Source organism: Gavia stellata, chromosome 22, assembly GCF_030936135.1.
Source record: "Gavia stellata isolate bGavSte3 chromosome 22, bGavSte3.hap2, whole genome shotgun sequence".
NCBI classification, from domain to species: Eukaryota; Metazoa; Chordata; class Aves; order Gaviiformes; family Gaviidae; genus Gavia; species Gavia stellata.
In genome coordinates, this window is record NC_082615.1 from 13810672 (window position 1) to 13838170 (window position 27499).

General features: G+C 58.0%; 1 protein-coding gene across 1 annotated transcript; it reads right to left on the bottom strand.

Moving 5' to 3' along the window:
• Positions 1-2512: 2512 nt before the first annotated feature.
• ENPP7 (ectonucleotide pyrophosphatase/phosphodiesterase 7) lies at positions 2513-7974 on the bottom strand. Its single transcript, XM_059828345.1, has 5 exons — positions 7734-7974; positions 5723-5868; positions 4247-4867; positions 3415-3628; positions 2513-2601 (listed from the first exon to the last, which is right to left on the bottom strand). Exons 1-5 carry the CDS (start codon positions 7972-7974, stop codon positions 2513-2515), a joined length of 1311 nt encoding a protein of 436 aa, XP_059684328.1.
• Positions 7975-27499: the final 19525 nt, after the last annotated feature.

The following is a 27499-nucleotide window of genomic DNA, read 5'->3' on the forward strand; positions in this document are numbered from 1 at the left end:
GACACGGCGGGGTTCAGCCTCCAGCCAGAGCAGTATCTACCTCGTGAGCGATTTTTCTGGCAGAGCCCTGTCTCGCTGAAACACTGCCTGTTGAATCCGGAGCTAAATTCCCATTCACAGCTGGACAAAAGTCAGCTGTTAGGTAAGGATTCCCGACAGGAGGTCGGTCACTATAAACTCTGTGTTGCCTGCGTGGGTCTGGGAACTCGACTGCGACCAGCCCTACGAGCATCCCGCTCTGTTCCTGCCGCAGTCGACTGCCAGGCACACTGGGGAGCCCCGGCATGGGGTGTGCAGAGCCTGGCAGCGTTGGGTTATGAGCTGTGCGGGCTCTGACTGCCGGCATCTCTGGGATACCAGCTTCACAACTGAGCTGGCTGCCTCCGTCCGTAAAACGGGCATGGTTGTGCTGACCGGGAAAGCCCCAAGGTCGCCAGCAGGATCACTGGGAAAGTTGCTATGTACTATTATTATTCATATTATTTTAAATAATATTCGCAGCGCTGGCCAGTGCGGCTCCCCTTTCGGAGCCTCCCCGTTGTTTGCTGCCGGGCTGTTTGCTCTGCGTGCTGCCGGCCTGACCCCCACCCCCAGCACGGTTTCAAGCCAAACATTTTCTTCCTGTTTTTCTGAGTGGAGCGTGCGTCTCTTGTTTCATCTCGTTGGGTGATGCAGGGAAGGCAGCAAGAGCAAGTCTCTATGGCAACAGATGTTTATCGAGCCCCTGAGATGAGGCACAGGGTTGGGGAGAGACACTTCAGCATCTGGGACGGGGTCCGGGGCAGCTGCCCCGCTAACGCCCCACTGGGAGGGTCAAGACCAGGGCTGCGGGGCAGGGGGGGTGTCCTGCTCGCTATCCCCTAAGCCCCGGCCCGGCTGAGGGATCCTGGGCTGTTTCCTGCAGAGAGAAGTTTGGCTTCGTATGAGGGCCTTTCGCATCCGGGGTGCATCAGCCCTGCTGCCGAGGGGGTACCCAACGGGAGGCAGAGGCCAGCACAGGCTCTGCGCAGCCCTGGGCTTGGGAACCGCAGGGCTGCGTGTTTGCTTTGAGCTGGGGGGTCCCGGCCATGTCACTGCCACAGCCTGTCTCTCCAAAATACATCAAGGATTGACGTCCCTCTCCCAGAGCTCCCAGGAGCTCATTCAGGGCTGCAGATGGGTTAAGTCTCATGAGTGCTGCTATGGAGTAGCGCAGCCGGGGCCCATCCTGCCTGCGGGTTTTGAGCTCGAGGGGGTGTAGGTGGTATTTCCCATTCTTGTGACGACCATAAGGGACAGAAAATTTCAGTCAGAGAGGTAGAACGGTGCTTACCGCACCCAGGGCTCTTGGGGCAGGGGCTGGAGGCACTGACTGACTTTGAGATCCCTCTGAGGCTCCCGGGCCGGGTGGCTGCCTTTGCTGGAGCAGAGCTGGTTCTCCCACCAGCACTGCGGCAGCCAGCCCAGCCCTGTGGCCAGCAGAAACGAGCTGGGCTTCACCGTCTCCTCAGTGTGGCAAGGCTCTCCACTGGGTGCCAGAGCCCAGCACCTTTAGGGGAGGCTCCCGGCGCATGCAGAACTTTGATATGCTTTTAATTGCTTTAGATGCTCAACAGGTATTAACTGTCCTGGGTCCAAACTGAGTTGGAGTTGTTCGGCCTCAAGCCGATGGGGAAGTTGGGGTAACCTTGGCAAGGTCAGACTGTACATCGGTGCCGACTTCCACAGTGGTGCATCCCAGCGTGCACCCCAAAGCTCGGGAGAGGCATCTCTCCCCCTGGGACTCAGTCGTTCTGGAGGAACGTGGATCAGTATTTGGGGAGGTTTTGGGAACTCTGTACAGTTCTCTGAGGCTGGGACTGGTTGTCTTCATGAGACATGTTCTTCCTCATCTCACCGCACATTTCTGGTAGAGCTGCCTGGAACTCAGAGGCTGCCGAGACAGGAAAGCACAGCACTGCTGTTACTTATTTGATGTATTTGCAGCCTGTGGATATCAGCTGGGGGTGTGCCGTGCTGCAAGTGCCAGGAAATTAGATTGAGAATTCCTTGTCCTGATGGGCCTCCAGGCACAAATGCACAGTGAAGGCAAGCAACAAATGTATGTCCTTATTTCTTTTGCAGCCACACACAGGCACACACAGAGCCACAAGCAGTGAAGCATTCACCCCCCCCGCCGATGCTCCCACAACTGCCCTCCTGCGCAGCCCCAGCCGCACCCCGAGGCCGGGGAGCAGAGGGCCGGTTAGGCAGTGGCAGGCAGGAGGCTGGGGAGAGGTGTGCAGCCCTTCTTTCCAGCCCAGCAGACGCCCGGGGTGGTGTCGATGCTGACCCGGGCAGTAGGAACCCAGAGTCCCTCTGCCTGAGGTGCAACGGGGCCGCTGTGCCCTGCGGGGAGCGGCGGGCGGGCAAGGCGCAGCACGGGCTGTCGCAGGTGGGCAAAACCCGGAGAGACCACGAGCAACCGTGCCTGCCCGGGCAAGAGCGCTTCAGGGGGTTTTGTGGATGTCCTCAGAGTCAGTTACCTGGGGGGTTAGTGCATTCCTCCCCAGCATCCCAGGACCAGAGCAATTCCCAGCGTCACCGGCAGCTTCTGGGCAGGAGGGAGAGGAGCGCTCGAGCCTGCAATGGCGAGAGGAGGCGGTCAGCGTCAGCTCGGTGCCCGGCGCCTGCCCGGGTGAGCGCAGCCCCGTCCCCGCGGCAGCCTGCGGTGGGCCGAGCTACTGCGGGGCGTTCGGCACCCGCACCCACCCGCGCTGCGCCCCCCGGGATGACGCTTTGCTGCCCTCGGCCCTCTGCGCCTCCGCTGCTGCCGAGGGCCGCGGGGAGCCCTGCTCCGGCGGCGGGGACGCTGAGGCGGCTCTAAAGGGAAACCCGCCGCTCCTCCGGGGGGGCGCAGGGGACAGCAGCGTGCGGCCACGGGGCCGGGCCCATGCCCGCTCCCCGCCGGGCGGTGGCGGCGGGCGGCTGCCGCCAGGTGTCGCTGTTCCCGCGGGAATCCCGGCGCAGCCCGGCGGCGCGCTCCCGGTGCCCGCTGCCGCGGAGCGTGGCCGCTGCCCGCTGCCCGCAGACCGCTCCCGGTGCCTGGTGCCCGGCGGAGCGCTCCCCATGCCCGCAGCGCGCTCCCGGTGCCCGGTGCCATGGAGCGCTGCCGGTGCCCACAGCGTGCTCCCGGTGCCCGGTGCCATGGAGCGCTGCCGGTGCCCGCTGCCGCGGAGCGTGGCCGCTGCCCACTGCCCACTGCCCGCAGACCGCTCCCGGTGCCTGGTGCCCGGCGGAGCGCTCCCCATGCCTGCAGTGCGCTCCCGGTGCCCGGTGCCACGGAGCGCTGCCGGTGCCCGCAGCGCGCTCCCGGTGCCATGGAGCGCTGCCGGTGCCCGCAGTGCGCTCCCGGTGCCCGGTGCCATGGAGCACTGCCGGTGCCCGCAGACTCACGCAGCATGGGCTTCATGGCCTGCAGGGAGCCGTCGTGGAGCTCGGGGGTGATGCCCAGCAGCTCGCAGAGGAGGGCGTAGACGTTGACGCTTTCGAAGGGCTCAACCACCAGCCCTTGCTTGAAGGCCGGTCCCACGGCACGGAAGATGGTTTTCATGTTCATGTCCTCGTTGTCAAAACCGTGCTCCCCTTTGTTGAACTGGACCTTGTACCTCTGAAGGGGAGAGAGAGGATGTGAGTGCCCAAACCCGCCAGCCCCCCAAAGCACGGCCGCCGGGAGGTGGCAGGCACCGAAGCAGCAGCGCTGCTGGATGCCTCCACCTCTCCTGCACGCAGCTCCTGCGTGCCATGTTCTGCAGCCACAGGCTTTAACAGTCTGTTTGGTTTCTTTGAGTTTTTGAAGTTGATCTAATAACGTTAAACTTTGTGGAAGCTGGAGGGTGCTGCCTAGACACAGCTCTCAAGCAACTACGCCTTGCGAGTTCCCTCCCTAAGCATCAGTGCATCCAAATTTTGTTGTACTGAGGAGCCTCACAATGGGAAGCTGCCTCCTGACCTTGACTTTGGGCTGTCCCTTAATGCCAGGCTAGGAGAGGATGCTGCAACTGATACTCTGTGTTCATGCAAGTCCTGCTCCAAGACTTCTGGACCTTTTATTTTCTGAACAGCAGAGAAGGTCTTTACACAGAGAGCTGGGATTTCCATCTGTTTGTAGGGAGACCAATTAATATGAAGACATAAATCCGGGTAGGTACTGGGGTGCTATGAGAGGACAGGAGGAGTGAGGCAGATCCCCAACAGACAGTACGATATGTCTGCACATGCGTCTTACCCCATGGATCACGTATCCTGGATCACCATACAACAGGAGCGGGGTGATCCGGGGATGGTTGGCATAGTGGAATCTCTTTGGAAAGTCTTCTTTCTTGTACACGTGTAAGTTTGGGTGGGCATTTTTCAGGACTGAATACACGTGCTCTAATTTTCCTTCTTTTGGCACCAATAGTCCATTTGGTCCGTAATCTAAGAGTTCAAACTGGATGTCTTTGAATGTGAAGTTCTCTACTGCCTTGATGTGAATTTCGTTGGTCTTTATGACAGTCTGCATGCCGTGGTCGGACGTGATGATGAGGTTGAGGTTTGATTCCAGGCCACTTTCCTGGATACGCTGCCTCAAGTAACCAACGGTTCTGTCCACCTGCTTGACCATGTTTTTCCTCTGCGTGGATTCAGGGCCATACTTGTGTCCTGCTGAGTCCGGCTCACCAAAGTAGAGGGCGATGAAGTCGAGGTTGTTCACCGTGAACCATTCCATGACGGTGTCAATGCTCTCTCTCCAGTTGGTTTCATTGCTGTAGTTGAACAAGGGGGGCTCCACCAACTTCATATTCACTTCTTCCCCTTGATATTTTGCTCTTCCTCCAGGGAAATGGATAGAGCCTGTCTTTAAACCCTGTTAGAGGAGACATTGCATAAACTCACCTGAACTTGCTCTGCAGCATCTCTCCATCTGTCAGTGCAACCGCCTACTAATGCGGTTAGTTCATTCAGCCCCCTAATGTCTACCTCTGCCTCTAATGAGGTTTTCTTGCTCATTGCCAATTAAAAGTGATTAATTGAATGCACTGCCCTTCCCAGAACTCCTGCATGTTGGTTTTCTCACTGCGTTAGTAACACCAGTTATAACTTTGGAAACAGTGACCCTTTTGTACCTTGCATGGACCCTCCAGCTCTTGACCATCAAGACATTAAGGTGTGTTTTACTCCAATCATATAAGCACTCATCTGAAGTCAGTGGGGCCAATTTGGCAGGTAAATACAGGCAAAGGTACGTGTCTTGGGCCAGGTCTCAGGTCCTGTCTCAAAGCTGGATTCAAAGCCTACTGGCATCTAGGAAAGCCTTGCTGCAGTCCCCAGTGAAGGGGGGACCGGCCCCTGACACTGCCACCCAACAGTCCCGGCTGAGGCTGCGGAAACGGGGTTTGTGCTTTGGAGCGTATGAAAGCTCTGGGCTCGTGATGCTCCCTGAGGAGCTGGCTGGGGTTTCTTTCAACCTGTTTTATTAAAGTCTTAATAAAGCTGAAATGCATCTATTATTTTTTGCTCTTTTTAACAGAATGATCATAATTATTCCTGCCAGTGCCTGGGGTTTTCATTTTTTTGCTCGTCTAATTAGCCTGTCGTTTGCAGTGAGGATGTTAGCTCATGGCCACTAGAGATCGTGGCTTGCCTGTAGCTTTTATGACACGATTGCAGGCAGGAACCGTCTGTGCAGGGTCTGCGCGTGCGAGGAGGCGGCCGCACTTGCCTGTCTCTGAGCGGTGATCCAGATGGGCAGGCTGCCGTTGTCCCACCAGCTGTCCACGCCTTGTGTGTTGTGGTAGGGCAGCTTCTGACCCGTGCTGGTGTTGAACCACATGTTGTGAATCACCCCGTGGTTCTCCAGGTATCTCCCTGTCAGGAGAGAGGGAGGAGGCAGGGGTGAGCCGGGCTGCAGCTGGGGGGGGGTCTCGCCCCTGCACTGAGCGATGGGCTTCTGCCTCCCGTACCCCGTCCCAGTGCTCCCTTCGCCCCTGCTTTGCCTCCTTCCTCCCCCTGCCTCGTACAAAGTGGGGTTCCCAGGGCGGGGAGTGAGATGCTGGGGGGATGCCTGCTCCTCACGCGGGTGGGTTGATCCCAGGCAGGTCTCATCCAGACCCCGAGCCAGGACACCCTTGGCCCTGGAGGTGCCGTGCCGCCGGCAAGCGCTCCTGCCCTTCTCGGCGCAGGCGGGGTTCACCATTATCCTGCATTTAACTAATCGCTTTGGTGTTTCGCTGTCTCTGTTGTTCACAACCCGTGAGGTCAGCACGCAGCAGAAATTCCCATTAGAAATGAGAGAGTTGCACTTTGTGCTATTACATTTCATGCTATTTTTATTATTCTGGTCCTGAAGACTGCACAGTTACTTCTGCACGATATCCCCATCCTCCCTGGTATTGACAATGCCTCCCTGCCTTTTCTCATCAGCAGATTTCATTAGCATGTTCCACTCTTTTATGCCAAGGTTATTAATGAAAATCTTAAATAAGATTGGCTCCAAAATCGATCCTTCAGCAATTCCCCTGTTGCCCTCCCTCCAGCTTGACAATCTCCTCTCAGCAGCACCTGCCATCCTCTTCCCTGCAGCCCGTTACTTCCCCACGTTAGAGATTTTGTACTAATCTTCATCTTCTCCATCTTAACTAATGATTTCCCGTGTGGCACTATATCAAATACATTACTGAAGTCCAGAAAGATTAAATTTAGTGCACCTCCCTTGCCTAAAAACTAAAAAATCATTTATCTTATCAAAGGTGGCTATCGGGTTGGTCTGGTGCTATTTACCTTTGATAAATACAGGTTCAGTTCTATCCCTTTCTGCTATTGCCTTGTCTCTCGCTGACTGGGGAATCTAGATTAGGAGAATATTGTATGGAATATTATTTTGTTTTGTGCCTTTGTAATTATAGTTGTGTGTTTGCAATGTCGTGTTGCACACAAATAGGTACACAGATTAGAGGCTATCAATATTTGGTGCCTATAGAATATAAATAATGCAAGTATGCTAATAAAAACAAAGGGAGGACACTCTAGTGAGAGACTAATTTGTGCTAGAGCTTATCACTAGTAAATAAAGTAAATGAAGCCTTAGGCCACATGAACTGTACTTTAATCTTTGTTTTGTGACACCGGTAGATAGGGAAGTGTAAGTAAACTTTGACTACAGGCTATCCTGTAACAAAAGAGAAGGAAATGTCTCAAGACATAGACAAAAAGGGTGCCGGGAGGCTGCGAGAGTGAACCAGGAGAAGAGAAGACCCCGGACTCTGCAAACAGGGTGGGATGAGCAGAAGTGCCATTGGGAAATGAGGCGACCTATAGAGACTGTAAACCCAGTAACAACCCACAGGCACCCAGCTCGAGCTGCAGATCGCATGCATTAGGAATAAATATATACAAAAGAGTTGATCTGATCCGTTATTAAAGCGGAACTTAGGGACGAGCCCTGTTGGGGTGGCCTCTGCCTAATTCCTGCCATGGTCTAGGTGGCGGCTGCGTAATTCCTACGACACCTGGTGCTCTTTACCTTTGATAAATACAGGTTCAGGTCTACCACTTTCTGCAGCTGTTGCCTTGTCTCTCGTCGTGTTTCCAAAACACGGCTATCCTAAAGCTGCTGCTGAGGCTGGATGGCTGCTTGACTTAGTCTCCTTCACTGATGCATGAGCCTTAAATTTGCCCTTCCCCAGCCTGCACCCTGCGCTGCTCCCCCTGGCTCGGGGCCGGTGGGGACTCACCCGTCAGCAGCGTGAAGTGGCACGGGCTGGTGATGGTGATAAAGGCAGGAGTCATGTACCGCGCCTTCACCCCCTCCGCAGCCATAGCGTCGAGGTTGGGGGTGTCCACGTCCTGGTCGTAGTTCCACCGAAAGCCGTCAAAGGACACCAGGAGGACTTTGCTGCGGCTGGATACCTGCTGCACCGGGATGCATCTTGCTAGATAGAGGGCAGCAAATGCCACCCCCAGTGAAGTGAACATCTTCATGCCCAGAACTGGAATAGCTCAGATGTCCAGAGAGCTCACTTTAATACATGCGGGATGGGACTAAGTTCAGTTTTTATCTAATCTCGCTGATCAGGTGCATGGCTTCAGCCAGCACTTCATATCAGAATGAGACTGTTTTTTTGTCTAACTGAAGTAGATGAGCTTAGACTTCCTTCTGGGTCAAACACCAAATCTGCCTCCTCCTCTGCATCAGGTGCTATTTTAGTACTCAGGAATGGGAAGAATTGCTCGTGTGGCAGGAGGCTGCCTTCTGTAGGCAGCCCGTGCGAAACCTGCCTCCCCACCACCCTGCGCCCCAGCCGCCCTCCTTCACCCCGCGCTGGCTCCCTGCAGCCCGTTGCAGTGTCCTTTCTACACTCTTGGCTTTTGGTGCCCTGCTCTTTGGTCAGCAGTTCAGCTTCAAAAGGCAACTCACCCCCCTCCCAGGGCCGCTCCTCCACCTGGAGAGAGGTGCTCAGAGAGGAGCTTGGATTTACCCGAGGTTCTCGAGTGTGGTTCTGTGGAGCTACACGCTGGGGAAGGAGACTCTTTCCTGGATCCTGGCCATGCCAGCAAGCCCCAGAGATGCTCCAGAGGGTGAGCCCGGCTCTGAAGCCCCCATGTCCCATCAGCCCAGCTCCCGCTGCTCGGGCTCTGCTGCTTGCTGCAGGTGACCCTCATCTGCTCGTGCACTGCTGAGCTTCGCTGTATCAGCATCCCATTTTATCAATATCTGATGTTTTTATGGCTTCTCTGGGGTTTAATCATTGCTGATGACTCATTTCTCAGCAAAACTGAGTTTAAGACTTTTCTAGACTTAAGTAACAGAGGCTGCCTTGGTTCCCCAGGGTCTGAACTCTCAACCTTTGTGTCTTTGCTGATCTCCCACTGCTCAGGTTCCAGATTTATTCCTTGGTGCTTTGCTTCCTAATTGCCCAGCCATCCCCTCCCTCGCCAAGCAGAGCCATCTCCACTGGTTTCCCCAGCACTGTCTGGGGTCATTCCTTGGCATTTCTCCCCCGAGGGTGAGCCGGGGCATGTGAGTCTCATGCACATGCCATGGTTCCTCCTTCCTGGCCTGCCACAGTCTCTTTCTAGTCCTGAGCATCACTGAATATTCCCATCTGGACTGATTCCTCAGGGTACATCGATGTCTCACGCGCCTCTTCCCCCGTGCTTGTGTTTCCCAGGTGTGACATGGGATAATTGTGCAAGGACACTGCGAGAGGTTCGAGCCATCCCACCAGGGACCTCACGGCCAACACAAGGCAGGAGTGCAGCCTTGGACGCTTCATTTGCAGAGAGGGGAATCGAGCCCAAGCCGTGGTGGGATGGAGCCAGCTCTGAGCCCTGAGCCAAGCCCTCCTCCTGCTAACGGAGGGCATGGGGTGGATGTTGGTCTGATGGCAGCCCAAGGGGAAATCCCTTTGCTGGGAGCCCGGGCTGCGGGGCTGTGCTGGGGGCTGCGGGGCTGTGCTGGGCTCTGCAGGGCTGTGGTGGGCTCTGTAGGGCTGTGCTGGGGTGTGCTGGGCTTTGTGGGTCTCTGCGGGGCTGTGCTGGGTGCTGTGAAGCCGGGGGCTGCACCCTGTGCACCCTGTGCATCTGTGCACCCTGGGTTTGGCCAGGCTGGAGTGGAGCAGTCACTCTGCTGGGGTCACGTCTGTCCATCACAGTAGCTGCCATGTGTCCCGAGAGCGGAGAGCAGTGGGAGAGGAGCTGCTGGCTGAACAATCTGCTCTGCCAGCCCCGGCCCTGCAGTTCACTCAAGGAACTATTTTATTATCAGCGTTTGCTGCCCTGGGTCTGATACTATCCTTTCAGCAAGGGCAGAAGGGCCTGCCAGGCTCTGAGGGTTTAAAGGGCTCATATGATAAAGATCTTACCGCTTACCAAGCTCAGGGAAAGACCTAAATATTCAAGGTGTTGTTTTGAGGTGGGTCAGTAAGTCCCCATGCCATTGCTTCCCTTCGGGGGAAGGTCCTGATAAGTTATCCTGTTCATTGGCTCTGCTGAGAAGGAACGAGGCTAGAGAGGAGGAAGCACTGCTCTAATCTCGGAGGAATATTTAATAACGGGAGTATCTCAAGGCACATTTTGATATTCGGTATCTGAGAAGCATGAGGCACAGATAAAGAACATCACCTTTGGCCACCCTGCCTGGGGACACTGTCCCAGGTAAAAAGGCTGATGCAGTTGATCTTGCACCAGCAGCACCCCAGGCACTTATCCTATGAGAAGATGTGCCCGAGGGGCCGTGGCTGCTCTGGGGCTGCCGTGTCCCCGCTCAGCACCCTCCTGATCACGAGGACCTTGCTAATGGCACTGATCCTGCATCCTTGGAAGCACTCACGAGAACGTGCAACAAGCTACACTCTGAGGGTGCGAGTCATCAGTTCCAATACCGAACTGGGGAAGATAATCCCTGCAAAGGTGTGTTGGGGCCGAGACTGTCCTTCCCACACTTGCGTACCAATTAACTCAGTGAAGACATGAAAGGGCTAGAAAATAGAAATCAGGAGCACAGAGGAGTCATCTGCCAGTGGAACAGCCCTGTTTGTCTGAAACACGGCGCTCGGGCACCCAGCCTGTTTCCAGCCTTTGCAAAAGGCAATGTGCTGAGCACCCCTTGGGCGAAAGCGCAGCTTCCCTGCGGCGTGCGAACGCACACGGGCGGCACTGGGCAGCTGCTGGGGGCCTGCGTGGGGGGAGCAGTTTGGTCAGGCAGGCAGGGGCCAGGCGATTTTCCTTCTTTATTTTTAAATGGAAAATAAAATTGCAAATTTCTCAGGGGCGCCACTTGAATTTTAGTCAGGCATGTCACACTTTGTCCCACACGAGCGGTCACTCAGCTCCGCAGGGCACGTGTCCACGGGGATTCGTTACCGGCATGGCCTGAGCTGCTCCCTGGTGATGGGACTGACGAGCTGGGCGATGCCGGGGCAGGGCTCCACAGGTGGGACTGGTTGACTGGAGGAAGGGGGATTGGGGGCACTTTATAAAAGCCCTCCACGCCTCAAGAGCACTTTTGGTGCTGCCCTGCCTGAGCCCAGAGGGAGGAAGTGCTGGGAAGCGGAAGGATGTCAGAGACCCGGCTCTGAGCCCCCTCAGAAGAGGTAGGATGCGTGCGGGGTCTCTGGGTGGGCAGGCGGCTGCTTCCCCCGGGGAGAGGCTGAGCTGCAGCCTCCTCCGCTCCCCAGGGAGAGCCCCCTCCCAGGTGCTTGCCGGGGTGTTGGAGGGCAGGATCGCTGCAGGCTGGATGCGGTGCATTTGGACATAATGTAGAGGCTGAATTGATGAGAGCAAGTATGTGTTTTTCTTTTGCTTACTTCAGTGTCCTGCCTGAAGTAGCTCTGCTCTGCAGATCGGTTACACTGTCCCAATGGTTCAGGCATTGCATATGCAGCCTGTTGGGAAGAGGGGGAAGGAAGGGAAAAGGGGAGAGAGAAGGTGGCCAGGCGGAGGGTGAGGAGAGGATTGAACAAAGCAGCTGGAGATGCCCTGGTTTGCTCTTCACACTAAGCCTGCTTCCTTCATCAGTTCAGTGCAGCTGAGACACACAGAGTAAACGTCTGCAGTGCACCTCTTGGCCCCCAGCACACGATTGCCTGAGTACCAAGGGCCTAGATAAGCTCGTTGGCGTTGGTGAAATATCTAGTGCCAGGACCTTGTGGTTAGAGTCGTAATGCTGCCCTGGTGAGCAAAACCAGGAGGAACTCTGCAGCTGTGTGGGTCTGCAGTGACTGTGAGGGGAGGTACGGGGAGCTGCTGAGTCTGTGGGAGCTGCTGGGGACTGGATGCACCTGGGACGGTTGGGTGGAGCTGATGGTGTGGAGCAGACCCTGTTCTGCTCCCCGTAGGGCCTAGCTGGGTGGCGGGGGGCAGCTCCTGGAGAGGAGGCTGTTCCCAGGCAGAGCAGACACCCACTTTTGCTCACACCCACTGCCATCCAGGGAGAGTCACCACTCCCTGTGGGTGCTCCAACTGCTTTATCCCAGGCGCGGCCAAGGAACTGGGATGCAGGCGAAGAAAGTGCTGGTCACGGCCTCAAATCGGGAGCAGAGCAGCAGTGACTGTGCTGCATGAACTCAAAAGCCCGGAGCAGCCCCGGGCTCGCCCTGAGCCCCGAGGCGGCTGAGGGAGGAGGGTGCTCCGGCCGAGCGGCTCCTAAGGGCTGGAGAAGAGGCTTCGGCCGCTGCCGGGGAGCCGGTACCGGGCGGCAGGAGCTTGGCGCTTACCCCTGCGGAGCTGCTCCCTTGGTGGTCCCGGGGCTGCGGCGGCCGGCGCGGGAGCTGGGCTCTGCGGTGTCACCGCAGCTCTGACCGCGGGGCCGAGGCCGCTTGCCAGCGGGCTGCCGGAGTGCGGCGGGGGGGGGCCCCGGATCGCGCCGTTCCCCGAGCCTGGGCTGGGGCCGCGGTGCTCGGCGCTGCACCCCGGAGAGCCGCGGGTGGGGGGGGGCCGTTCCCGGGACCCCGGGCAGCGCGGCCGTGCGCCGGGCCCGCCCGCCAGGTGGCGCTGTGCAGCCGGCGGGGGGGGGGCGCGGGGGGTGTCCCCGGGAGGCTGCGGGGCAGCAGCGGCGGACCCTGCGCTGCCCGGGGGGGAGGACGGCCGGGCGGCCCCTCGGGAGCGCCTGCGGAGGGGAGGTGGGGCCCCCCCGTCGTGTCCCCCCCGTCTGGGCGTGGCCTGCTTTTCCGTTGTCAGCCGGGGTGGGCCATGTGCCACCCGCCCCTCCCGGGAGGTGCTGCGCCCGCTGCTCGGAGTGGTGCTGGCTGCGGAGGCACGCGTGGGGCAGGGGCTGAGCTCGTCGGATCTACCCACGGCCAGCGCTGAGCCTGGGAAGGGGCAGGTGACACAGCGCTGGGACCCCCCCAGCCCATGCCTGGGCCACGGGGCAGCTGTCCCCGTCGGGTGCAGGGTCTGGAAGGGGGACAGCGACAGGAGCGAGTCTCGCACAGCCCACGGTGACAGGACCCAGTGATGTGTAGGAGCATGTGTCCTGCGCTCCAGGAGGGCCAGGAGCAGCCTCCTGGGATCAGGGCTATGATTTCAGCCCCGGTGGGAGAAGGGAGCCCACCCCCTGGGAGAGACCTCAGGGGAGAGCCGCTTTGCTCCTTCTCGTCACAGGCACATATAGAAGCTCTGCCTTAAGCACAACCCCAGGCTCTAATGCTCTTGAAACATCACTATGTGCCTGGTCCCCGAAGGCTCCCCTGCACGGAGATCAGTGCTGCTTCTCTCTGCTGGCTTGGCTCGGATCAGGCTCTGGCCGTCAGGTTTCAGCAAGCGTGGGAAGGGGAGTAGCAGGGGTCAGGACTGAGGGCGATGGCCTCGGAGGAAACGTGAAGGGAGCATGGAGCTGGAGTAGCTGGAGTTCAGCGCTGGGGTCAGGCTGGCTCGAGGAGCTGTGTGTTTGATGGAGCCCAGGGCGGCAGCGTGGCAGGGTCTTGGCGCCAGGGCTGCGGCAGCTGTCGGTGAGACCCGGAGGCTGTGTCCACCCGCTGCCTGGGGCTGTCTGCCTTCCCAAGTGCTAAATTTGCTCATGGGTTGAAAATCAAGACTCTCTCCTGAGGAAGCCCCGTGTGCGGTGACTCAGCCAAGTGCCGGCACCACCCGGACGGGCTCCAGGCGTGCTAGGTCGGAGGGGCACTGGGGCGTCTCTCAAGGTTGGGGCCTGGGCGAGCCCTGACTCAGCAGCAGCTCTGTTTACCTGGGGCTGGTGGAACACCTTCTTGGGAGGGTGACCTCTTCGCTGTCTAGTTTGCACTTCTTCCATGTGGTGGCCCTTGGGGAGCAATCCAGCACAGCGCTCAAGGTGAGGAGAGAGGTAGCGGGACAAGAGCAGTGAGGAAAAACATTCTGCAGCTGTCCCTTCTCCGAGGAGGCAGCTGTCAGCCAGGCAGTGTGGGTGTGAGTGGGGTTTTGCATGTCTCTTCTGCTCCGGGTGAGCTTCCCAGAATGCCCACAGCCCCCTGCCTCCTCCTGGGCTGGGCCCCACAGCAAGGACCAACACCTGAAGTCATGGCAGCCTTTGGTCCACAGGAGAAAGGCCCATGTCTAAAACGCTGGCTGTTGCTCTCCACAGCCAAGTGATGTCCCTGGCTGGTGACGAGGGGCTCGAGTCCCTTCTCCCTGCTGGCAGCGGTCCCATTCCCTCTCACACCCTTACCACTGCTGGTGAATACTCATGTCTGGTCCAGAGCATGTGGTGCTTCTCAGGGCTCAGCACGAGCCTTTTCAGCAGGCCATGGCCTGGGCACCTCTTTCCGCTCCCTTTTGGGGGTCCGGAGCCCAAGGAGGGGAGCAGGGTCAGCCCTGCCTTGTGGCTGCAGCCTGGCTCTGCTCTCCACCTGGGGCCCTTCCTCTGCTGCTCGGTTAAACCTGGCATCGACCACTCCATCAGAGCCTGGGGCTCTTTCTCAGCTTTCTTAGCTAATGGCTGTGTCTGCCTCCCATTGATCCTCAGCTGCAGAGCTCATTGATTAAGTACATTTCTTACTACACTTAAGGGTATTTTACTCCTTTCTGTGCTTAACTTGTGCCAAATGCTCACCCTGTGCTTCTGCCTGCCGGGGGAGAATTCCTCTGGTCAGAGAAACGTCCCTCCCCTGTGCCAGCCCTGCTCTCCTCCCCTTGGTCACCACCCCTGCCCGCTCCCTCTGCCCAACTGGCCTTCCTTCTTCTGCTTTCCCTGCCTGCCTCTTCCTCCTGGGCTGGGGCAATCCCTCTGCCTTCCAGTTCTTTGCCCCTTGGTCCTTGCTCCCATGCCCTCCTTGGAGGTCTGCTTTTCTCCCAAGCAAAGCAACAAGGCAGCCACAGTTCCCAATACATCAAGAGGGATGTGAGCCCCCTGGGACAACCTGTCCTGTATCCTGCCTCTGCACGGCTCCAACTGCGTCTCGCTAATGCCTCCACTGAGCTGCCAGGGACCTTGCACTAAGCTCCTTTCCAACCTGGCTGTGCTTCCCTCCCTGCTGCTCACTGCAGCATCCCTCCAGCTTGCCAGAGCCCACCACACGCAGGGCTGCCCTGCCTTGCTGGAGCGGTATCTTGGCTGTCTGGGGTGCAGCTCTTACAAGGCGTGTTCTGGATGTGTCTCACAGACTGCACAGAGTCTCTGGAGAGCAAGAGGGCTCTCGCCTGCTGCCGGCTTGGCCAGAGGGATGCAGGTTTCTCTTGCGATTACTCCCTGGGGCTGGTACCAAGGGAAGCGCCGGAGATGGGTCACACCTCAGCAGGTGTCACCCACTTGGCGCAGAACCATCTCCCTGTAAGGTTCACTCTAACTTCTCTGCAGCAAAAGGGCGTTGTCGATCCAGCAGCTGGAGGAGCCCTGCCCTGCTGTCCCTGCCAGCAGCCACCCAGCCAGGCGAGAAGCACCAGCCAGGACACGGTGTTCTCCTTCGCCTCCCCCCACAAACACCTTCACACTCAGCTTGCACTGTATGTTGCCTCACTCTGTGCCTCACCTCCTTTCAACTCTCTTGCATGCATCATTCAAAAGCCATAACATTATTGGGCATAAAATATTTACTTAACTGAGCTTTTTGCAAATACTCCCCTCCATTATTTTTCCTCCTTTTGGGAGCAGACACTGCTTCTCCTGTGCTCTCAAATGGCTTCTCTTAAATAATACAGCAAGAACATATGAACACCCAGTAGCCTTTTTCTTTCTCTTGAAATACCCATAAATATAACGGTGTCACCAATCCATTACAGCTGCCCCAGGACCATGGCTCAGGAACACCCACTCGCACAGGCCCAGCCTGTGTAATCACCTTGCTGCTGGAGGAGGGACAGATAGGGAAGGTACTCAGGGAGGGAGCGTAAATACATGAGAAGATCTGACGTGATGCAGACTATTAATATTAATTAAGAAATATTCCTTTTAGAAGGGACATCTGAAGCTTAGCAGAGGTAGTGCAGGGCTGTGCACTCCCAGCCTGGCCCCAGCTAGTATGCTGGGCAAACTGCTTGGAACAACATTCCCTCCAGCGGCTAAACAGCTGGTGCCTGGGATGCCGAGGGACGCGTCCCACTGCGGGCAGCAGGCCGGGCAGTCCTCAACAACTCTTAAAGAACAGGATAAAGTATTTCAGGAGCTTGAGAACACTGGAAAGGGCAGATGTTCTTCTCTGAAGTAGATGTGTGTGTGTCGGGGCGTGAGCACGGTCTCCACGTGTACGGAGGCATTGGCAGCTTTCCCTGCTGAGGACTGGGGTTTGGGTGATGGGGGGCTCTTCCCACAGTGGGTGCCATGGGAGGACCCGTGTCAGGGGCCTGGCTGGGGGCGGGGCTGTGCTGTGCCCCGTTTGGGGCTCCAGCTCCCGGGTGTGGGGTGCGCCGTGCCCAGGCACGGGGGGGTCTGGCTCCCTGCGCGTGGGACCTGCCAGGCCTCCCCGCGGGGTCCCACTCTCGGCTGTGGGCTGCGCCGTGCCCGGATGGGCGGTCTGGCGCGGGGCGGGGGTGCGGCGCGGGGCGTGCCCTGCCCGCCCGTGGGCCCGGCGCTGTCCGCGGTGCTGACGGCGGCGGCGGTCGGGGCGGCTGCGCGCTCCCGCTGTTACGCCCTATTGACCCGCCGGATTCTATCCCCATGTGCCCGGGGGCGCAATCCTCCCTTAATGCCCCCCCCGAAGGAGAGGAGGTCGCGGGGGGGCAGGCGGAGTGCCCCCCCCGGCAGCCGTCCCTGCCGGAAAGGCTTGACTGAGCGCTGCGGTTCTGGCCAAATGTTCATGGGGTGCTTGGGCTTTTTCTTCTCTCTGGTAAGATGTAAAGTCATCTCAGAGGGAGGAAACACCGCAAATGGCAGGAAAAAGCCACACAGAGAACACCACTGCGGGAAGGAAAGAAAATATCAAAGGACCCTGTTCCCTTACACCTGTGTCGTCACTGTCCTCGTGTGATCTGAGCCTCCGGGATCTCACTGTCTGTAACAAAACAAGTAGTTAAATCAAATGCATCGGGAGGAGAACATGGGGATGCACCTGAAGTTGTGTCCCCCACCCAGGAGAGCTGGGCTAGGGAGCTGTGAATTGAATATCCTATCTGCCTGCACTAATCTCGTTTGGCTGTTGTCAGTAATAGCTGGGATAGTTTAAATCTAAAGCTGATCGGGCAGGGTTGTGGGAGAATCCCACAGTGTGCGTGGCTGGGTGGCAGAATGGCAGATGAATGTTGCCGAGTCCAAGTAATACAGAGGAGAACACATCCTTAACTACAAAAACACGAAGCTGGCCTTTAATTTAATATTTCCTACTCGGGAAAAGAGACCTCGCAGTCGCTGTGGGTAGTTCTATGAAAATGTCATCCCAGTGCCCGGTCAGTCAAATAAGGCAAATTGCTTGTTAGTAGTTATTAGGAAAGAGACTGAAAACAAAACAGGCAGCAGCATTATGCCAAGGTATAATACACTGTGTCGCAGTGCAAATGCTGTGTGCGGTTTTCGTTGCCCAATCACGAAAAGGAGGTAGTTGAACTAGAAAGGTAAAGAAAGGATGACAAGACTGATCAAAGACACAGAACAGCTTCTGTGTCAGAAGAGACTAATAAATTAGGACTCTCTTGGTTAGAAGAGAGACAATAGAGGTGATATAGGATAGAGTTCTATAAATTCAGGAGTGGCATAAAGGTGAGTAATAGGAAATGGATATTCACTATTTCTCATAAATAGGTGGCATCCAATGAAACAATCGGGCAACAGGTTTAAAACATAAGTGAAGAAAAGGATTTTCTTTTTTTCATGCAGTGCTTAATTACGCTGCGGAACTCGGCTCCGCAGGGCGGTTCAGGGACCCACAGCCCCTGGTTCAGAAAGCAATTAGGCAAGGTCATGGAAGATGGGTGCATTAGCAGCTATTAAGCGTGGTGATGCAGATGCAACGCCCGGCGCAAGGAGAGCTTGGCTGTCGACGGCCAGGTACAGCGGCTGAGAGAAGGGGCTGCCTGGCAGGTGGCTGCAGCTGGTGGCATGATGGAGCCCGCAGGCAGGTCCTGTGAGCCTGGCTCCGTGCTTTGCTCCGCTCCCCCACCCAGCTGGGTCCCCCTTCACCTGCTGCAAGCCTGGCCTCCCCTTCCTCTCCCAGGGTGGAAGGGTTGGACGCGTGGGCTGGGTATGGCCCCACGGGCAGCGGGGAGGAGCTGGGGAGCAGAGATGGAGCCTGAAGCGGCTCTGACCTGCGGTGTGTAGCCAGGGCAAGGTTATGGCAGCTCAGCGCACGCAGCCATTGCTGCTCTACCATTCCCTCTTCTGCAGTAACCCGCTGTGACCATCCCCGGCCCTGCCCGGAGCTTAGCTGGCCATTGTGTCAGCTAGCTCCAGCTCAGGACATGCCTTTGTGTCACCGAGGACTGTTTAAGTGTTTCCCTGTTCCAGCCAAGCGAACAGACCTTTCCCTGTAATGCCGGCAAATCCCTGTTCCTGCGGAGCCGTTAATTGATTTCTCTTTTCATCGTGCCTCCCTGCCCATGGCTGTGCTGACACCCGCCTGCCCGCGCCCTCCCTGCCTGCGCTCCCAGTCAGTGGCTGCGACAGGCAGATCCTGAAATTATTGATAAACACTCATTGGGGCTGGAGCCTGGTGAATTGCCAGCAACCCCAGTGGATTTCTCTCTTGCCAGCATCATTTTTCTTCATGACAGCATGTTCCGAAGTTTGTCGGGGAGGGGGCAGGGCCTCATGGTAACTTTTTTTCGGGTTTATGCATCGGTTGTTTTAAAAGATCCCTGCACAGGAGAGAGGAGAGGTTCGGGAGCTAGCGCCTGCAGTTATCTCTGCCCTCCAGCCTGTCCCCAGAGAGCGCTGGGCTGGATTCTGCTCTGAGTTTTGCCCAGGCCTGCGTCCCGCCTCGCAGCTCAGCCCCGCTCTGCCATCCCGCTCAGTGCTTCTGCAGGCTCAGGGCTTCTTGATCCCGATGTGCCAGATCCCTGTTTCTTCCTCCGAATCCTCTGCTCCTGCAGGCTGTTATCCCACATCATGGCGTGCACACGGGCAAGGACACCGGGCCACGGTCGGAGCAGGGACAGGAGCCAGCGTGGGCATGGCAGCTGGAGCAGGACATCCCTCTTCTGAGGCAGGACAGTCCTTGTCACCCAGGAGCCCAGCTGTTGGAAGAGCTGGCTCTGGCTGGCAGCCTGCCCTCCCCGGAGGGCAAAAATCAACTCAAACACATCCCAGGGCCAGTCCCTACCAGACCAGTGTAATTTGGCCTGGGCGGTGCTCTGTGCCCAGCTTATGCAGCGCATACAAATGTGTGTGGTGCGTTGGGTCGCTAGCTGTTGCTCTTTCTGGAGCTTGGAGCATTTTTCTCTCTGCTAGGTCTGCTAATTAGTGGGAGGTTGTGGATCAGGAACAGAGGGAAATGTCCTTCTGTGGTTCTGGCACTGGAAATAATTGAGCCATTTTTCACCTATGGCCAATCTAATTCTGTCCACATCTTGATTTTTCTCTTAATAGCTTGGGGATACTGTTGGCAGCCATGGGATTCACAGCCATGTCCAAGCTTTTCAGTAATCGCCTGGATTTTGTGCTCTCTTGCTAACTGGTTGCTGGTTTCTTCTTGTTTTTTGCTTAAGCTCCTCCGGGGATGGGAAAGGAGCTCATTTTAGCCAAGCTGCATTCGCCTCTGCACTGTTATTCCTCAGTCCCTCTCCTAGGGCAGCGGTGCAGGACGGGGCACCCAGCGCGGCTCCTCTGCAGCAGCCACGCGTCCCCGGAGCCGTCGCTCAGGTCTGGTTCCTGTCCCTCTCCTGCCCTGGCCTGACCGCAGGCAGCGTTCCTGGCTCCGTCTGGGCAGGGGCTCCTGTCAGCCCCGGCTCGCCCGGACCCTCCCCTCGGTGCACGGAGCACGTCCCGCGGTGGGAGATGACGGGCTACCACGGAGTGGGAAGCTGCCCTGGTCTGCGCTCCCCAGGGTCAGTCCCGCTGCCTCCCAGCTGGGCAGCCCCGTGCTGGGGCTGTGCGGGCAGGGGCTGCGGGAAGTGGGGCTCCCCCCGGCTGGCTCGGGGTGCGGGGCCAGCAGACACCTGTGCACGGGGAATCGTCGCCGGCTCAGGGCGGCTTCGCAGCGGCGGCTGATCTTGCTCTGTGCCTAACGAGCGCGTTCCTGCACACCCCGGTGCTCCCAAACCAGCAAACACCCCATTACAGTTGTCATGGAAATTAGAAAGTGTGTCTGCTTGAGTTTCCTCAGCCCAGGGCTCCGTGTTCCCAGTGGTTGGTACATCAGAGAGCCTCTCGCCACGCTGATGTGGGAGCAGCTCTCGTGAGGCAGCCGAGGCTCTGCGGGCAGCTGCCGCTCCCCCCTGCCACGCTGGTGCTGGGGCCGGTGCCGTGATTTGCCGTGTCAGCCACCGGCCAGTCCGGGAAAATGAAGATGTCCACCGCAAACTGAAAGGTGTGATTTATCAATGCTCGTCCCCAGAGGCTCGGGGCCTGTCAGACACCAAAAAATCCCATACATCATGGGGGGGTGCTGCTGCCTCTTTTTTTTTTGTTTGTTTTTTGGCCATTTTATTTTTCTGTGAGTGCCGGAGCGCTGCGAGGCAAACGGTGGGGCCGGAGAGGGGCAGCAAGGCGGGAGCCAGCCCTGGGCACGGGAGGGCTTGGGCTGATGAGGTGTGGGATTGATGGATGCAACTCGCCTTTTCATGCGTTATGGAAATCTCTCCCCTCCGCCCGCGCGTTTGGAGGTGGGGAGGCTGCGGCGTGTGTGTGAGGAGGTCTCCAGCCTCTGCACAAATGAAGGGGCTCGGTCGCCTTCCCCAGCTTCACCCCGTCATCTGCATTTGTCCCTCTGTCTGTACACGTGTGCATGCACTGTGTGCAGATTTGATTGTTTTCTTCTTTATAACATTTTCTTTTCCCAGTGTTTATGGGCCATGGGATTGGAAGTGAAGCATCTACTTAATTGCTGTCAGGCAAGGAAACGGGTTATAAAGTTGCCAAGGGAAAAAATAGATCACCCTGGGGTAAATGCAGGGGAGCAGGGCTGATGTAAAGATGCGGGGGGGGAAGGCTGGGGACAGGAAGAGATGGAGGGGGGAGAAAGAACAGGAAGGGATCTGCGGCAGCGAAGGGAGCTGGCTCGGGAAGGGGCGTGGGGGCTCTCCCTGCCTCCGAGCTGAAATGGTACCCTCTGTGCCAGGCACCTTTGCTGGCACTGAGTGGTGAAATGCTTCCCAGAAGGGAAGGGTTCGTGCTGGCAACACCCGGGGCAGCTCCTCCCCATGGTGCTCCCTTTTGCCTTGAACGCCACGGTTCTATAAATGCGGTGTTTCCAGACGTGTCCCGACACCGCTGAGCGTGCGAGTGCCTGCGCTGGGGCGGCAGGAGCGAGGACGGCCAAGTGCGAGGCTGTGCCGGGGCACGAGCCGCCCTGTCTGCTCTCCCTCGGGGGCTCTGCCCGTGTCCCCCAGGACGGCAGCATTCACCTCCCTCGTGCCACATGAGCGGGGCTGCCAGAGCACTTTGCAGAGGGAAAATTGGGAGAAGGAAGCCCTCCCCATCCATCACCGGAGCCTCATGGCTGCTGCCGCTCCAGTTCCAGGCTCTTAGCTTGCAACTCTCTTCATCTGCATCACTTTTTTGTTTCCTTCATTATCTCCCTCAGTCTAACCCTCCACCATGTCATCTTCATTGCACGGCTCCTCCCTCTCCCCATTTACCACGTTATTGCAGCAAGGACTCACTTTCCCATCTTTTAGTCTCAGTGCCATACATAAAAGCGCTCTGATGGCCATGGCGTGATAGCAAAGACAGAACTTAATTTCACAGCATTTTCATATAATACTCCATAAAACTGAACAAATTTGCTGGAGTCCAAATCCATCTCATTATGCAGAGTCATTGAAAGGGAGGCTTTTACATTCTGGGACTCAGTGCTCAACTAGGGGATGGTACAGAAGAAGAGAAAAATAATTAATTAGGTGCTGCTCTGGATCTTTGATCCTGCATCACAAGGCACATTAAATAAAATGCCTGGCTCATGAATAAATGCTGCACAGAGCCCTGTTTTTCTGACCCTGCTCAGAAAATTTTCAGCGAGGCTGAAGTGTATGTGGGGAGTTCCCTGGCCTGAGTCTGTGCCCCAGGAGCAGGGCAGGGAGGAGGAGATGGAGCAGGGCAGGACGTCTGCCCGGGGCAGGAGCAGCAGGCTGCAGTGACAACCCCGCTGGCATGGTTACAAAAAACAAAGTGTGGCTGCAATACCCTCTCAGGGTGCTGGGGATCGGGATGGGATGACGGAGCACCCAGCTTCCCTGGGGCTCTGCTGCGGTCCCCTGCTATCCCCGTTGCTCCCGGAGACCCTGCCCAGCACATCCAGGGTCTTAGCCCTGCCCGGTTGGGAGAGGCTTTGAGGTGAGGAGCTGTGCCCGCAGCAGTCCGGGGATGGTGCGACATGTCAGGGTCCCTACAGCGACCCCCATCCTCCTCCCCCCAGCCCTTACATTTGAGTCTATCCTCAGTACACACTGCAATCAGTCTCTCAATGTTTGTAAGTGAGCTTGAGATTCATGTGGGGTTTGTATTTTTTTGAGTAATGCGATTTGTGAGATGCAAGGAGTGAGGATCCAGCCTTGCAAGGAGGGCGAGCGGGCTCGGGGTGCACCAGGCGAAGGGGTCCCGGGGGCAGGGGCTGCGCCGAGCCCTTGGCTGACTTGGGAATGAGCCCTTGCACGCTTTGCCTGGCAGCAAGGGCTCTCTCTGCCCTGCCTGTCACTTGGCCAGAAGAGATGATTAGAGCAGGCAGTGCTACCCCAGGCAGGGGAGCGGGAAGCCACAAGGAAGCCTTAAAGCTTGGCTTTATTCTCTGGCATCCCCCAATGTCTGGGTGTGGGAACAAGTCCTGGCCGGGGCTCCCGTGCCCAGATCGATAGGCAGTGCTGCTGCCCCGTGGCAGGGCAGCGCGGTGTCCTCGGGGGCAGCCGCGGTACCAGGCAGGTGGATTAAAAATGCACCAGCAAAGCAATCCTGCAGAGGAGAGAGCTTGCTTCACCTCGCGCTGTTAATTAATCTCCGAGCCAATGAGGATGCTCTCATCTGGTCTTTACTTAATCCATAACCCAGAAATCCTCAAATTATGTCATTTGTTCAATACAGATGAAATTAATTACTCTGGGAAATAGGCAACAAGTTGCATTTCTGATGCCCCTTATTGCATAATCAAATCTACAAAGTGCTTTCTGTGCAGCCGCAGTGGCAGCGGTGGGATTGCCTGCAGCAGGCATGAAATACCGAGCAGCATCCGCTATAAATCTGGCACGGTGCTGACTCTTACAGGAAGGCGATGGCCAAGCGAGGCCGGGGAGTCTCTGCAGGAGTGCCAGTGGGGCAGCAGCCCGGGCAGCGAGGCCAGGGCGGCCGCCGCACACACCTCTGCTCTTCCCACCGAGCAGAGCTGTCAAGGAGCCTCCACCAAGGGCTTCACCACCCTCCCTCTTACTACCTCTTATTGGGGTCATAGCTACAGCTCTTGGGGCTTCCTGGGGGATCCAGAGGGATGGGTCCCCCCTGCAGCCCCCCCAGAGGCCCCTTGCCCTGGGGCTCTGCGCATGCAGGATGCGTCCCTCCGCCTGAGGATGTGTCCCTCCGCCTGCTGACTTTGAGGAGGCGAGGGGAAGGTCCTCATCAGGATGGATCAGAAGAGCCGGGTACAGAATAATAGCGATTTACTCTTTACTGGAGCTATCGCGGGGAGGGAGAGCTGGGACGTGAGAGGCAAAGGCTATGGCAGTGGCTGTGGCAGCGCTGCGGGAGCGCGCCGGGGTGGGAGCGTGGTGCTGGCCCCATGGGTGCTGGCCCCATGGGTGCTGGCCGTGCAGCCTGGTGACCTCTGCTCTGCCTGGGGGGCCAGGCGGGCATGGTATGGAGGGGTGGGCAGGTCAGGCATTGCCTTTCTGCCAGGGGAGCGGGTGTTACCACACAGATAAGTGAGGGCTGTGTCCCCGCGCCCAGCCCGGTGGGCTGCCTTCCCTGCCGTGGCATAAGGGCTTGCCTGCGCGGCACCCAGGCAGGGGCCGGCTTTGCCCTTGCCGGTTCCCCCCTTCTGCTGCTGCTCCTGCCCTTCCTTCTGGGTGCAGATGGTGCCTTTTTAATCGCCTGCTTGACAAACCTGGATAGACCATGAAGCGCTCTGGCAAGCCATCGTCCGTTTGCCCTCTTGCCCATCGCCCGCTGCCCACCTGCGTTCCGACAGTGGCACCGGCAAAGAAACACCCTGGCACTGCGAATGCCCCGATGGCGAGCAGCCCTGGCATGGCAGGAACCTGTACCCACACCCCCGACACGTCCAAATTCCCCTCCTGAGGGCTGCAGCCTGGAAATGAGCCCTTCCTTCCCTGCTTGTCCTGAGCGGTTCTCCCCTGCGCTGGGAAAAGCCTCCGAGGTTTCTGCTGGAGCCTGTTGTGGGGGAGACCATATGCTCCAGCACAGCTAGAGGTCTTGTAGAGAGCGCTAAAGATGATTCCCAAAGGTGTAAGAGCAGGATTTGCAGCCCAAGCGGGCTCCCTCCTCCCACCGCTCAGCTGCAGAACGCTGCTCTGCCATCTGAACCACCGACGGGCTCCCAGCGTCAGCAGAGCAGGTCCCCAGAAACGCTTTAATTACAGCCTCAGGTCGGGAACGGGCTCTTGTGGCAGGACGAGCCCCCAGGCTGGGCTGCCCATGCAGGGGGACGCCTCGCCCCCTTTTTCTGGCTGGCTGGGGGTCCGCGGGGAGGTGGCTGGGGAGCCCCAACCCCTTCCTGGTGGGCTGGTTTTGGTGGGAGGGAAAGCTTTACTGTAAGTGGCTAAGGCAGGTACCAGCTTACACGCGACTAACACGTTAAGAGCTGTTGTAACAAAAAATCTATACTAGTTGTTTGCTAAAATGGCAGGAATGAATTGAAAAATATTACAAGCTGATCAAGGCAGCTATTCCAAGGCATGTTAGGGCCCTTAGCCCGGCTCTTCAGCTCGCCTGGGTCACCAGACACAGTAAAATCTATTTGGAGAAGATAGAAATGTAATTTCTCTCTGCCCTATCAATTTAAATAAATTAACTATTAGATTAGCTGCACTTAAAACAAAACAAGAAATCAATCCCACTAGCCTCAGCTGCTATTAAACTATGTTTTGCACCACTGAACCTGTAATTGCTAAAGGTCCCCATGAAAGGAGAGCAGCCTGGCTGCGAGGTGCTGCTGGTGGGCTCGGGCTGTGCTCCCCGGGCGGGAGGAAGGGTTTGGGGGCAGCGGGGAGGATGGACCAGCCGCCTGCCTGCCCCGAGCTCCTCTGCCCCTGCCACAGCAGCAGAGCCTGAGATAATTCATGGGCGAGCTCCCTCGGGTGCCTGGGCTCCCGTGGGCAGCCCGCTCCCAGCCTGGGAGAGGTGCCGAGGTCCGGCCGGCTGCTGGGATCTCCCCTGCACATCCCTGGGGATTGCCACCTCGGAGGTGCCTAAAGCCCCAGGGCAGGCGGTCGGTTTGATGTGTGATCCCACTGCAACCTCCACCCCTGGTTTGCTTCTCCGAGTGGGTGAGCAGAGCCAGAGCCCTGCCCGGAGAGTGCTGAGCCAGGGTGCAGGCAGACCATCCGGCAGAGCAGGCTGGAGGCAGGGATGAAGGAAGGAGGCAGGCATGGAGGCAGGGATGAAGGAAGGAGGCAGGGATGAAGGCAGGGATGATGGCTGGAGGCAGGGATGACGGCTGGAGGCAGGAGGCAGGGATGAAGGCTGGAGGCAGGGATGGAGGCAGGCATCCCTGCAGAGAGCTGGGGAGGGCAGGTTTCTGAAGCAGTGTTTCAGACATGGCTGTTCCCTTTTTTGTTTTTTTCCTGCCGAAACTGCTGCCTTGTGCAAACCTGCTTGAGGTCCTCAGATAAAATAGCATCTAGGGGATTTTTTTCCCTCTACATTTTGTGCAGTTGCGTGAGAAGGAAGAACAGAGGAGCCCAAGTAGCAGATTGCTTTGCAGAGAAGCATGAAACAGCCACAGCCAGAGCTGCTGTCTCCCTGCTGCTAACAGATCTCATGCATTCAGCTGGATGAAGCTCACGCGTGTGATCTGGGCGTATCTGGGATCGTCTGGGTGAGCGTGGGCAGGATGGGGAGACCAGGGGGGTGTGCAGGCGGCGGAGGCTCTTCCCGGCACGGCTGGTCATCTCCCGGCTGTGGCTGGCGTTCCCATGTCTCCTGGTTTGCGGGATGGCCAGGCCCAGCAGATGCAGTCGCCGCAGGCAGCCCAGTCCTGCCCCTCTCTCCGGGAGAAGGCAGCTGCCAGGCCCGCGCCCACTGCCGCTGGTCTCTGCCTCTTCTCCACCTCTCCCAGGGGATCGAGAAGCTCCTTTGCGGAGACACCCAAGGAGGCTCAGGGTACGCCTGTGCAGGAGCCGGGGCAGTTGCCGGGGCTTCCCAGCGGGTCCCATTCCTGGGGAGAGGAGGAGGAGGAGGGTATCGGTATCCACAGAGCTGCCTCTCTCCCTGACCTGACCCCATTGATTTGTACCGATCCCAGTCTGAGGAGATGTGTGAAGCAATCAATATACCTGCAGCTCTGCAAGTGGGTGCAGGGAGGCAGGGGATGTGGGTATGGCGTTTAACCCTTCCTGTCCCCCGCTGCGGGTCCCACCGCCCTCCCCAGGGGGGCTCAGGGCTCCCACTCAGGTCCCGCTGGCCAGGCTGGTCTGTGTGTCCCATCGCTGCCCGGGGACAGACGGGTGGCTCCTGAATCACACTTGTCCCTCTGACCACACATCCCGGGATGCTGCCTGCCATGCCTGTCCCACCCGAGCGCACCACCAGCCTGCTCTGCCTCTGCCTTTGAGTTCCCTCCCTTGGGGGTTTTATTGCGCTTGTGCAGCCGTGTGTGCAGCGGGACCGATGCCGTCGGGCTCCTTGGGCAGCACCGTGGTGTGGTGGCCTCCCCACCCGCTCCCCATCCAGCCTTTCCCGAGATGAGCCTGGCCCTGCGCAGGCTCTGCTCTGACCCTCGTGACATTTGCAACCTCCTTACTCACACCTGCGTTACTGTTTCACCCTCCCGTGAAGCTCCAGAGAGGAGCCCGGGAAGAGCAGGGGGAGGAAGGAAACAAAAAGGGAAAAAAAAAAGACTCTGACCTGCAGAAGGGGCAAGAAACTTGGGGTAGGAGGAGGGAGGGGAAGGGGCGGCTTGTGAGGCTGCAGAGCTGCCGGGCGCACCTGGGGATGCTCGGCCAGGGCCAGGGCTCTGCTGCAAGAGGAGCCGGGAGCTCTCACCCCTGGGGAGGGAGCCGGGGGGCAGAGAGCTTAGGGGCGGCTGCGCTGGGGGAGCGCTCAGCTGTAAGTGCTTTCATAACCCTCAGCCAGAAGTGATTGTTTCCTGAGGCATAAGTAATGTAGGTAAATAAGATTATCTCACAAAAGGGAACGGCAAAATAATAAACATCCTCGTAGCAGCAATGCCCTGGTAAATGACTGGAGCTGAGGAGGTGCCGGCGCAGGCAGCCCTCCCCGCAGCCAGCGCTGGGAGCGGGGCCGCGTCCGTGTGGGGGCACACCGAGGAGTCATCACCCA